At 42.6% G+C, this 13,041-nt stretch overlaps 1 protein-coding gene across 29 annotated transcripts in view; it reads right to left on the bottom strand.

The window, feature by feature from the left end:
- LOC105918963 (focal adhesion kinase 1) overlaps positions 1-12,678 on the bottom strand; it is an 83,143-nt gene extending 70,465 nt beyond the window's left edge. For 5 of the 29 annotated variants that reach the window (XM_021311508.2, XM_036130934.1, XM_036130950.1 and 2 more), the window contains exon 1: positions 9,757-9,824. In XM_021311508.2, coding sequence (XP_021167183.2) covers positions 9,757-9,793 — 37 coding nt within the window. In that variant the 5' untranslated portion in view covers positions 9,794-9,824. The other 24 variants (XM_036131000.1, XM_036131006.1, XM_036131003.1 and 21 more) reach the window with 13 other exon arrangements.
- Between the last annotated feature and the right edge of the window lie 363 nt (positions 12,679-13,041).

The raw sequence follows: 13,041 nt of genomic DNA, 5'->3' as shown, positions 1-13,041 counted from the left end.
ACCTAAAAAAGAGAGAATTCAAATCCCAGACTTTATCAGTCAGCATAGGAACTCCTGATAGACAACACTGCTAATAAGCAAACAACAAAGGACTCCGTTACTAAAGCAAACCAAGCGTTCAGTAAAGCCAATTTCTTGGTGGGGTGTCCGGTAGTTTCTAATGTCAGTCGGTACAAACCAACCCAGTTCTGCAGCGGCTGAAGTGGAAAATGAGGCGACAGCGTCATGACTGGGCAAAATTTATCTGCTCCGTCACGCTGTAATAACTTTACACCGTGTCTATAATCTGCCACATGACCTCGGTCTCCTTCCGACCACCACTTTAAATCAAAGCCCTCATTCGCGCCTTTCTGTACTCTTCTTCTTCTTCAAAAAAAAAAAAAAAAAAAAACTACACCAAAATGAGCGGCTTGATGAAACGTCCTACGCTCTGAGGCTATACGCTGACTCCTGTTACTAAGCAACAGCCACTAAGCAGGACGGTGGCGCTAATAAGGATGCAAATGCTCGGTCTTATAATACTTGTGGGATAAAAGCCGTGCCCCATTTCCAAACAGTCCAAGACCGAAGCGCGCCGTGTATACTGCAGCTTCAGAGGCTGGTTTTGTTCCCAGTGATCCCTAAAAGAAATGCAGCACTCATTCCCACATTTTGTTCACAAATAATAGCGCAGAAAGGACAATAATTCATGATTTTATTGTGGCACATTTAACCTACACCATACTAGACACACAAAGAAAGAAAGCCATATAGCCACCGTTAGCTTTGCTTACTATTATATTTGGTCAAATCTAAAAACGTGTCATTACAGATCTCACTTCAGCAAGCTCAGATTTGAGCTGTTGTTTTAAATCTCCAGCCGAACACACAGATTATCATTTAGTTAAGATCTATGCACTATGTAGGCCAATCCATGCCTGACGACACTTTAACCATTCTTCTCACAGCTACTGTTTTACGACTGCAGCCACAGTAATCAAAGCAATGTCCTACTGTATTAGCATTTCATCTGTGTGTGTGTGTGTGGGGGGGGGGGGGTTAAATATAAAATATAAAAGCTGGAGGCTTGGTATACTTAGTGGACTCTCTCAAAGTAGATCTAGACTGATCCACATCCCCTTTATAGTTCAGTGCTCATTCTTCAGGGCAAACGCACACTTTTCTTAAAAAAAATTGCATTTAGTGGTGTTTTTGTTGAAATACCTATACCAAATACTGCACTACTAATAGTTTTTCACCATAGTTTCACCAGATGCTTAAGTAACACTCTGATTTATTTCATTCTGACCACATTTCCTCCTCAAAGATGACTACCACCACTATCCTTTCAACTATTAGTAACGTGTTGGGAGTTCTTAATTCAATCTCAGCATGATGCAGAACAACAATTTGCCCCCACAGAGGAGGGAAGAACCTCCTTGTAGGGCTGTGCCATATCATACAGATAACCGATATGAACGTCCTGTGAGGAAGACTTGTCAAATCGGGACATCGACATAATGACGTCCCAACACGATTACTGACCCAGAGCGCCCACAACTCCTGGCTACGTATCACTCCAGCTGGTGGCGATAACGCAGCTTTTACTTGGCCTGCCCGTTGCTTTTTAAAGCGCAAAAAAAGGCACCGGGTTGACAATCGCATCTTAGACCATTTACAGGGTGACACATGTGGCAGTCCAGCAATGGTTCTTGAAATGTGAAAATTTGGCTTGTTGGCTCGACTTTCACTGCTCTCCAAGGCCACGCTTGATCTGATGTTAGTGTCTGAGAAGCTAAAGCTCAAAAAGTGTCGATATTGTGCAGCCTTACGGGAGAACGCAGTGTGCCAAAAGAGCACCGTATTCTACAGTGAGCTCTGAAGGCAGAAATCAATCAAGCTTGTCTCACTGCAAAGCAAAACGAGGTACAGATGGAAGCGATGCAGTCCAGAGGTAAACCACTGAAAACAGGATCACAGGATCCGCTAAGTTCCCTCTTTATGACTCTAAACTACGTGGTTGATGGAAATGTCTAATGATCTTCACATTTCTTAGCTGAAATGTTGATGCCCGTCCAGTCGGGTCTTTTGTTTTAACATGTTTGATTTGGTTGCGGCGGCTCGTTTTCTTGTTGGTTTGCTTTGATATCTGTTGTTGTCATACGGAGGCGACTGGCAGTGGATTTGTGCCGGTCCCTGAACATTTACAAGCTTAGAAGAACTCTAGAAATTTGAAATCATTTCTCAATTAAATTATAGTAAGTAGTCTAATCAGTCAATCCTACACTTTTAAATCATCCAAGTTAATCAAATCTAACTTAATCAAATCTTTTTTCTTGGTTGGCCAGCGATCTCATCTCAACAGCAGTTGGATCAAGACCCCAAAGTACTTCCTGGGTGCAGTATTTGGTGGATGTTGTATTGTTCAGGCTTTCACGCTCTTCACATCTATAGCCCCTTTTCCATGGCCACTCCAAAGCCTGGGACTTTTCAAATACTGGGTAGCGTTTCCATTTACCTGGCTAATTTCACTTTCCTGGTGCTTTGGCCCATCAAGCAACCCAGTACTTTTCCCGCACTGCGAAAACAGATCTAAAAATACGTAAAATGTCCTTAAAGTTAGTGTATTTATCCTTGATTTGAGCAGGTAAATAAGATTATCTGCCAATGGAATGAGTAGTTTGATCCCTAAAATAAGATAATTAGACATCCGGCACTTGAAATAAGGTGATAGAGATGAATTGTTCCTATTTTAAGTGCAAAAATCTTATTCCATTGGCAAATCATCTTATTTACCTGCTCAAATCAAGGACAAATACACTCATTTTAAGAACATTTAACTTATTTTTAGTTCGTTTTTGCAGTGCGCCGTTGCTGCGAAGTGCACCGATTGGTGGATCGCTTCTGGCTCCTTTTGTTAAGTCCGCTCATCCCGCCAACTTTAAAACCAGCATTTTTTTTTGTTTGTTTTCAGCCAAGCACCCTGTTCTAGTTTTTGCAATTGTGGAATTTATCCTTTTCTTGGAACCATTTTCTAAAAATGCAAAAAGTTCCGATTGTTGGATGATGGATGATGTCCAGGCTTTTTTTTTTTACTCCATCATGATGCACTGAAATCGGGGACATTTCCGGGGACATCTTCTGCCTGAGACAGGTCGTCCAAAACGGAGACTGTTCCCAGAAAACGGGGACGTCTGGTGACCCCCATCTTAAACTGAGGAAACGAGAAGGAAGGGGCGAGTAGACACCAATGCCCCGCTCCTCTCCCAGTCTCAGGGAGAGGAGCGGGAAACAGAAGAGGGAAACAAAGCAAACACGCATGCGCAAATGATCAAGCTTCATTTAATGAATCAATTAATTGAACTTTATCATGCGATTCATTTGTTTGTTGTTTAGGGCTATGCGGAATGATCGAATCTACACCACAATTTCAGCGAGATTTGCTGAAATATACGTTCACACACAACAAAACAGGTGCGGAACAAGCCGGAGAAACTGCAGCAGTGGTAGCGAGTCAGACCGCCGGACAAACCGGTGGTATGACCGTCTGGACGCCGTCCTGGGGCTCACAAGGCTACAAACAGGTACCAGCGACAGGAGGAAAATAACAAAAGAGAAGTTTTAAGCCTGGAAAGTAGTTCTACAGTCAGGAATTGAATGTGAGGAGATTTAGCTTGTATCGAAATGTTTCATGGTGTTCTTCATCTGCGGTGTCTCAAAAGAGCCACGCTTTAGAAAATAGCCCCGAGTTCATTTTGAATTTCTGAATACTGGAACGGTACAAACACGAAGGCTGGGCAGTTTTACATAAGCATTTTGTAAACAACATTACCTCGTTATCTAGAGATACAACCTCACTCCTAAACATGGAGATCCCTAACGAGGTTCCAAAACCAGAACCTAAAAAGTGCCGCTGAAACATGTGTTACTACGACCGGCAGAAAGCATTCTCACTTGCACGATTCTCTTCCTCCTACTCGATCACATCCTCCCCCTCTCTCCCACTCCAAAAAAAAAAAAAAAAAAAAACATCTATTGCCTCTGGCTTCCAACCACAACGGCTACGCAAGCTGACTCCACGCTGAGGGCATTGCACAAGCGCGTTCTCATCAGGAAAACAACAACAGCAGCGTTGTGAAGCTCCTCTCTGCGACGTTCGGCTCGTCACAGAAAAACAATATAAGTCCGCAGCAGAAATCACCCCAAGAGCAGCGGCAGCTTTTACGCGGTGGCCCTCACTTAAATATCTTATTGTGCAGACGTAGCAGAGCAGTTCACGGACGTCAGTGGCCTTTTTTCACATCTGCATTTTATTTATGTCGGGCTTAAAACATCACGCGTGCTCAGAAACCTCTGCACCAACTCTTAACACCCTCACATATGATAATTAGCCATGAAGCTCATTATTCCTCACATTATGTCTTCTAATTTTCAAAAATGTTTGCACAGGATTGCATTTTAAGTACCCTCGCAGGAAACATGTGTGGTTGTGTCAAAGTTTTGCATTTTACTAATAACGCCATGAACGATGAAGAACCTAACCAATGAGAGGCTTGCTTCACTGATCTCTCACCGGTCTTTCCAGGCAGCCTGCTCATCCAAATTGAGTCATAACTAGAACCACAAATTGTTTGTTTGTTTTTTTTGTCTTGTTTTAATGTTAACTTGTTTAAATTTCTAGCTCAGGCGTTTTTACATCCAAACGGGAAACAATGCGATGCTAAACCTCATAAAGATGTCAGCGTTTTGGGCTCGTTAGACTCAGAAGCAGCTCAGTGCCTTGTTAATCCATGCTCTCCCAACTTTAAAGGACGTTTTATGTTGAATAATTTGTGATCCTGACACAAATTCCTAAGAAAATCCGTTATACCATGCTACATTATCTCTGTTTCTAGTGGTATCTTTTGGCAATTTTCTTTTTTTTTTTGCTCTTAAAGTTCTCGTTTAAAACGGTTTCAGTTCACCCCACATACTCAGGTGTAGTTCACTCCGCGGAGGTCTCCGGTTTCAGTTCAGCAAAAAAGCTGCTTAAGTAAATTGCCACCAGAGTTAATATTTATGACATTTATAGGCAGTCAGTGAATATAAAATACCACACAATCAATATTTTATTATACCTTCCAATCAGAAATGAGAACGTGGATTTTCTCTGAGAGAACTCACCTAAAATGGTAATTTATTGTGAATGCATCGGTGCATCTCAATAAAAAAAAAAATATGTAAAAGTTATTGCAATTTATTGCATTAATTAAATTCAAAAAGGGATAATGATCTGTTACATAGTCATTACACACAAAGTGGTATATTTCAAGTGTTTATCACTATCTCACACTGTCTATTTCCCCTGCATTGTTTACATTTCAATTGTTTACATAAATTGCTGCTGCATCTTTATCCTGAAATTTACTGCAATTTACTGTGATTTTTCAAGCTGTATGCAAACGAAATTTCGTTCTGTACGCACTTTGTGCATACAAAATGACAAATAAAGTTGTCTAATGTCTACTGGCTTACAGCTAAGGACAACTCCAAAAATCTGTTTCTAAGAAACCTTTTATATTACATAAAACCAATTAAAAATAAGGCATATTTTTAAAAACAGAAACACAGACCTACTGCAAAGTATGCAAAACTAGTGTATGCTGTGCACACTGGTCTGGGCTGAGTGCAGCGCGGCATGGAGGAGATCAGCCTGAGGTCCAGCTGAGGCGTTCAGGAACCCCAGGTTTCTGTAATAGCGCCCTTCAGTTCATCTGATCTTCCTCCTTGACGCCACAGACTCTCTGTGGGCTTTACGTCGGGCCAGATCGCTGCCCAACCAAGCAGTGATACCATGGTCATTAAACCAGGTACGGGCAATGCCAAGTCCTGCTGGAAAATGGAAATTTGCATTTCCATAAGACCCATCAGTAGAAGGAAGCATAAAGAGCTCTAAGATTTCCTGGATGGTGGCTGTGAAGAGATTGGACTAATAAAACCGCGGAGAAACAAAAGCAGATGCCACAACGCATCGAAACATTACGGACTGTGGAAACTTCACACTAAACCTCAAGCAATGTGGATCCTGTGCCTCTCCACTATTTCTCCACATTCTGGGACCCTGATTTCCAAATGAAAGGCAAACTTTACTGTCATCTGAAACGAGAACTTTGGACCACTGAACAGTCCGGTCGCTTTTCTCCACGTATCCTGATTATGGCGATCTCTCTAGTGCGGCAATGGTCGCAGCCCAAGTCCAGGATTCGTCTGACTGCGGCAGCAGTGCTCGTCTTGTAAATCTCTCCCAAACTCTGGAATGACCTTTGCTCCACAACCCTTATTGTGCACTTTTTCCTTTCACTAAACCTTCCATCAATATGCTTGAATACAGATCTCTGAACTACCAGCTTCTTTATCAGGATATGTGGTTTCCACAATAAAGCCAGAAGTCTTACACATGGTTCTATAGGCCCTAACATAACATTTTGGTGTTAAACATATCTTTTTTTAAATCGGCCTTATGTAATATGCCAGTTGTATGAATAACAGATTTTTGGGTTTCACTTGCTTTAAGCCATAATTAAGAAATGAAACATTAAGCCCTAGAAATAGCGCTTAATAGACTTTCCCTTTTAGAAATGAATCACTCAGCATTTCAGCGATATCCTCCTTTAATGAGATGTACCTTTGATGTCATATGCGAAAGCAGAGACACCTTTTAGGTTTTACGTATCAGTACATAATGTTAGCGCGCTTAGCAGAGCCTGATAGCAGGAGCTGTCTTCGTCATGTCTGTGCACCCTGCCACAGACTCTACAGCTGAACAAAGGTGAACGTTTAACCTCAGCGGCTCCTCGTCTATGACAGTGAAGAGGAACTAAGTTTCAACTTTTCACTTTCCGTTTTAGGCTACACAAGCTCCGATTCGGCTCAGATCTGCTCGTGCAGATTCCTCTCCTCTGAAACTGAAAAAGCCACGACTCGCTCGGGGACGCAGAGGACGCTCTCGTTTAAACTGCAGGTCAGACGCAGTGTCACGTTTGATATTTCCGTCAGAGTCCTCTCAGTTACAGAAAAAGTAGAATCAGCATAAACCGTGGGACAAATCCGAACCGCTCACACTCACAACACACAAGATGACTTATTAAAATGCAAATATGGAAGCCTTAAATTGTTTACTGAAAACAACGTGGCATGAAAAGAATCAGTCATCCAGTGGTAATAACAATAAACTGTAATTGATCATTTTGCAGAGCACCAAAAAGTGATGACTTGGTTGGGATTCCAATGCAGAAAAGGTTGAATAACTGTGTTTGCTGAAAGTATGATTTAACTCAGTTGCTACATACTGTTTAGCAGTGCACTTGTGCTACTTAACATACCGTATTTTTCAGACCATAAGACGCACTAAATATTTTTCCCAAGTGTGTAATATCACTCCGCCCTTTCACGTACACAGCTCTCTCTCCTGTCAGGATCTTTCTAACATAAGGCCAAAATAAACTTAACTTTTATATTGAATTAACTTACTAGCTTTATTGTTGCTAGCGCGTACTCTGGGCACGGGTTACCTAAAGGCTCCCACATACTTGGGCATACTGTGCGCATGCTGTGAGCTTGGTGGACTCTGCGCGGATGTTTTACCCTTCATAGTCGAGCGTACTTGTAGACTGCCTGACTATTGAGATTTAATACTTTTAGCCATCAATATCCTTTTCATCACGATTCATATCCCAAAGTAAACAAACAAAAATAAATATTTATATTCTTCCACTTTTTTTACCTTTCATTTGATCAAGCAAAATGTTATACCTGGACGTTTAGATTACTATCACGGGTTAGTGTAAGCTATGGCACTCTTAAAAGATCACATCTGGGGATATATATATATATATATATATATATATATATATATATATATATATATATATATATATATATATATATATATAAAAAACGCTCTTACTTATTTTTTATTTATCTGGTTAAATATAGGGTTGTTGAACAGCATAACGAGCCTATTTCAATTGAAGTGTTCAGAGAACATTTAAGGATGGCCCTTTGCCCAGTTGTCTGTTCTCAGTAGATGCAACTTTGTGTCATCGCTTGAGTTTAAGAGCTGGTTTAAGCTTGAATTATTCAAAGGGCAAAGGGTAAAAACAAATAAAAAATTAATTCTTCTGGAAAATGATACGGTGCTGGAAAGTAAAGTCAGCCACCGACAAAATAAACTTTAAAAAGGGCAGTCTTTAAAATTTTTTTTAAAATAAATACTTTTTAAAAAGACTTCAATGAGGCTGGTGATAAAATCTCAAGACGTTTTTCAAACATATTGCCAAAATGAGATGTCTAAAAACGGTCATTACTATAGTTAGTAAGTCATTAATTACACAATCTCAGTAGCTAACTCAGAGTCCCAACCACATTGAATAACTTATGTAAAACAGCGAGCTTTGGATGCAAATAAGCCGGGCCGACTGATGACGGCGACGGGAGGTCTGCCTCCAGCCTCACTTTCAGTGATGCCTCCAGGACGCCCGTAGAGAACAACTAATTAACTATTATACAGCTCTTAAGAGTGTTTTTCCCTTAACTTTTGAAACCTAATTAGACTGCACGTACAGCACCACAGCACAGCGCAGGTTCGTGTGACTTTCACAGACGGACGCTGCATCCCTTTCCTCTGTGTCGGACTTATGACACGGCTTGTGAAGCGCGAAGAACACGACGCAAGCCGTCAGGTATCTAAGCCGGAGTTAGTAGCTGCAATAGCAGGAAACGTAGCCCGAGGCACAGGATGGGTGTTGGAGCCGGAGCCGGTCGGGGATTCAACGCAAGCGCGACAAGAGTAACCACATTTGAGGCCAGACATGAAAGAACACAACTCATCCGAGATTATAAGGCAGAGTTTTGTCTTAAAAGATTAGGAGCGTGTGTGTTTTTAGCCCCTACGATGGCAGGCAGAAACGCGCCCAGCTTTCCCTTCCTTACGCCTGAGGACGACTCGTGTACCGGGGGTTGGGGGGGTTTTATATGTTTTTCGCCACGACTTGCGTTTGAATCTAAAATCGCCTCAAGTTCGGTTTGTGGAGGGAAGTTGTTTTCTAACGCCGCCGGTGACATTTGACAGCTGAGGGTTGTTGCTGGTTCGTTGGATTATCCCAAAACAACGGCGGCGGCGCGGACGTGTGCAAAAGTCCGAGAGGAATACTGAAGGATCCCAGTCTACGCTGGTTTTCTGCTCAGTGACTTCAAAAACTAGAGCCCAGATATAAAAATAAACCTTAAGGCCTCTCTCCGATACGACGAGCCCACGTTGAAAAAGTTAACCCCGGGACACAAAACATAATCAAAAGCTCATCTCAGGTTTACGATCTACTTCAACTGAGGAGGTACGAGTGCTTTTTAAACGTCTCATCGTTGGAGCAGGAGTAATCTGAAATTGTTCACGAGGAAAATAAGGAGAGCCGCGTCTCTTGACAGGACAACACGTTCATGGCAGCAAGATCCAAAGATGGGGTCCAGGCCGAAACAAAGAAAACTAATTCCTGCTGCTCAACTTATCTGTCAACCCTGTCCCAGAGAGCAGGCCGGCTGGTTTATCAAAGGAAAAACAGAGCAGCCTGTCAACCTCGCAGACGCACACGCGTCTTTATTTGTCTCCGCTCCCTACCTGCTCTCATGGGTTGCATGCAACCGCTTGCTCGGCTGCGAGGAGCAGGAATTCCTATCCGGCCCCTCAGCACCTGGCTGCCGCAGAGCAGCTTAACGCAGAGTAAAAGCTTCCGGCCCACGTACCTCCATTGGTGCAGCCCAGAAAGTCCCAGAACTGCATGGTGGCAATCGACGAGCGGAGGATAACACCTCCGCCAAAAACACTCCAAAATAAAAAAAACAACACGGCCGTCGGTGCTCCCCTCCCGTTTCTCCACTTCCTAGTTGCACTGGAAGCTGTCACGTCCAGGGGAGGAGGAGGAGGGAGGGGGGGGGAGGAAACCCGCCCACTGATCGTTTGGGACTGACACACCTGGGGGCTGAGTTTCACCTCCAAAACAGCTGCCTCCTCCCTCCGCATTCACTTCCCGTCGCTCTATCCGCAGCTTCCTCATCTTTCCCACGACTCTCCATCCCTCACCCCCCCCCCCTCCATCTCTCCGCCACGGCGCCAATAGGTTAATCCACCATCATCCTCCGTCCCTGCCTCTTCATGAAGGTAAAAGGAGGTGGACGGCTGACACAGAATGGAAATCCTCCTACGGGAAAGCTCACAAAAGTGAGCCTCGGTGAAATAAACGAAGACGTTTTCAGATCGGCGGGGGAAAAAAAACAAAAAATGAAACAAACAAACACGGAGTAGTCTAATTTTTATGTAGTCGGCAGACAATTACAGTCGCAGCGGAACAAAACTACGCTCCCTTTGATATTCTGGTGTGCAGTGTTGTGCATTGAGGATATTTCCACAGAAGTCAGCGATAAAACAATCCGCCTCATCTCCAGGCAGATGATTTATTTTAAATAAACTCTCCACAACCGATCTTGCACTAGCAAAGCATGTGCGACACCACTGCCTACATTTGGTAAGAGATTGTTTTCTACATCCAGCTGGCAATGAGTGTCCGATGGCTCCAATTTAAATATTGAATGATCAATCACCTAAAGCAGGGGTGTCCTAACTTTTCACTACATGGGCTAAAATTGTCAAGTCAAAGGAACTGGAGGTTCAAATAAATAACAACATTTTCCTAATTTTTTTTGCTGCTTTACAAGATATGATCATTTTAAAGAAATAAATTAGTCAGATATTGTTGTAGGAAATGAACATGTAAATCATTGTAGATCCAAAATAAAAAAAAATGATTTTTTTTCTCATTTGTCATATTAAAAGATGGTCATTCAGTTTGCAAATTATTTTAAATCATTTATTTTGACTATTTAACAATAACAAACTGAACTCTTTTGGGTCTAGCAATATAAGAACAGGATCCGTTGTTCTTTGAAAACACTCGCTGCAATCAGCCAGTTTTAATAATTGAATTCAAAGCAGATTTTAATGCACCAAAGTCTGCATTTGAGTCGTTAAATGTTGATGGATAGATGTTACTATGAAATTAAAGAGAAGGTCAAAAGTGTGTTTATTAAAAGATGAATACTTTGTGTTGTACTTAACATTTTTCAATTATAGGATTTTAACTTTTCTGTAATAATTTTGCCCTAATTAAAAACTAAAATTTTCCATCTTTATCAGCCACCAGTGCTGGTGGACCAAATTTTTCTTGAAATGCATGGGGAGGGGGGGGGGGGCACACAAAATCAGCACAGGGGCCACACTTTGGACATGCCTGACCTAAAGAAACCCGTTTAGTTACAACACATAATGCTTTTTCCCTCCCATTATTATCATGTTCTTGTCTAGTATCAAACTAGTTTTGAGTAAACCTCATTGAAAAGAGTGGTATGGTTCACTTGAATATTTTAAGATGTGCAAAAAGCAAAGTAAGAGACTTAAACCATAACAGAGACGTGCTGTAAACCTTTGGGTCTATCTGGAAACATAGCTCTCTTAACCTTCACCTGGAGGATGTAACTGTGTGGTTATAGCACTGCAGAGAGATAGATCTGGAGTCACAGGCAAAAGGTCACAAACAGAGGAAAACCAAAACCAAAAAAAAAAAGAGGCACAGCTTTCACCCACAGAGAGAAACCAAAGGAAGGAAACTGAGAAATCGCAGCCTCAGAGCACCAGTCTGAGCCTCACCTCAGCAACACAAATTAGCATTTCTATTTTATTCCCAACGCGACGTGGTCTTTTCTATCTTTAAAAAAAAGGTAGCTGTTCAAACACCGACCTGAGTGAGGGACCAGCACAGATCTGTGTCGTCATTGTGATTCACAAGGCAGAGGGCAAGCCATGAACTTACGACCAGGTAACAGAAAGAGCAGCTTTTTCTTTTGTTACTGTTGATTCTTTAAAAAAAAAAAAGAAGAAGAAGCTTCCAGCAGCAGAGAGCATGTAACCAGCTGTTTAACAACCAAAGCAGATGTTCCGCCTGGACACGGTTGCTCACCGTGGCAGAAACGCACCTTGGTTCTTCATGGACCTTTGCACCTCGGGCAGAAACACGGAGGGGTGGTGGTGGTTTCGGCCACTGCACCACTGTTTGTGTATGTTAGGAATACAAATGACTTGCTGATATCGAAAGGACCCGGTATCTCTAATAAAAAATAAAATAAATAAATAAATAAATCCACTATATTTTCTCCAAACCCCGTTTCCACGCAGCCACGCGTTTAACGCTCGCGTTAAAGCCCCATTGTCTCTCAGTGTGTTTCCCCCTCCTCTCTTTTAATGCTAAGCTAGCCGAGCTAACGGTGGGGCTATTCCCACCCAGTCCGCCCCCAGCAGGGATCAATACACACCCGCTGCAGCCCTCAGCTCCGGCCGCTCCTCGCCTCCGAACCCGCTCACCGTGTCCGGCCAGCAGCGGTTAACGTAGCGCCCACATCCACTGGTGTCGGACCCGGCTCGGGTTCCCCTCTCGGTCTGTTGCCGTGCTGCCCGCCCGCCCCGGTCGTTGGTGTCCACTGACGTTAGCTGACAGCGCTGCTGCTGCTGCCGCCGCTGGAGGAGCCAGGTTTAGACAACATGGCTGCAGCTGGCTGCGGGAGAGCGGCCCGCCGTGTCCGCTCACACGTTTCACCTCAGGCGGTGCTTCTTCTCTGGCGACGGCTCCCTCAGTGAAAAATGTTAATCTGAGCAATTATCGAGACATTTAGAAAAAAATAGTCCCATAACGAGAGTTTAATCTTTTTTTATTTATTTATATATATATATATATATATATATATATATATATATATATATATATATATATATATATATATGTGTATATATATATGTGTGTGTGGTCACCGTATTAACTGCTTATTAATCAATTTAAAAATGTCAATATCCCAATTTGGAAATGCAATCAGAGAGGCCCTCTAAAGAATTCAAAAAGGGGAATATTGAGGTTTCACCAACCCCGATCTGAAATTCCAATATGGCTACTGTCAGGGGCGGTTCTAGACAGGGGCCAACATGGG

The sequence above is a fragment of the Fundulus heteroclitus genome, chromosome 3 (assembly GCF_011125445.2).
Source record: "Fundulus heteroclitus isolate FHET01 chromosome 3, MU-UCD_Fhet_4.1, whole genome shotgun sequence".
NCBI lineage: Eukaryota > Metazoa > Chordata > Actinopteri > Cyprinodontiformes > Fundulidae > Fundulus > Fundulus heteroclitus.
The sequence above is the reverse complement of the archived record's forward strand: the minus strand, read 5'-3'. Positions and strand labels throughout refer to the sequence as shown.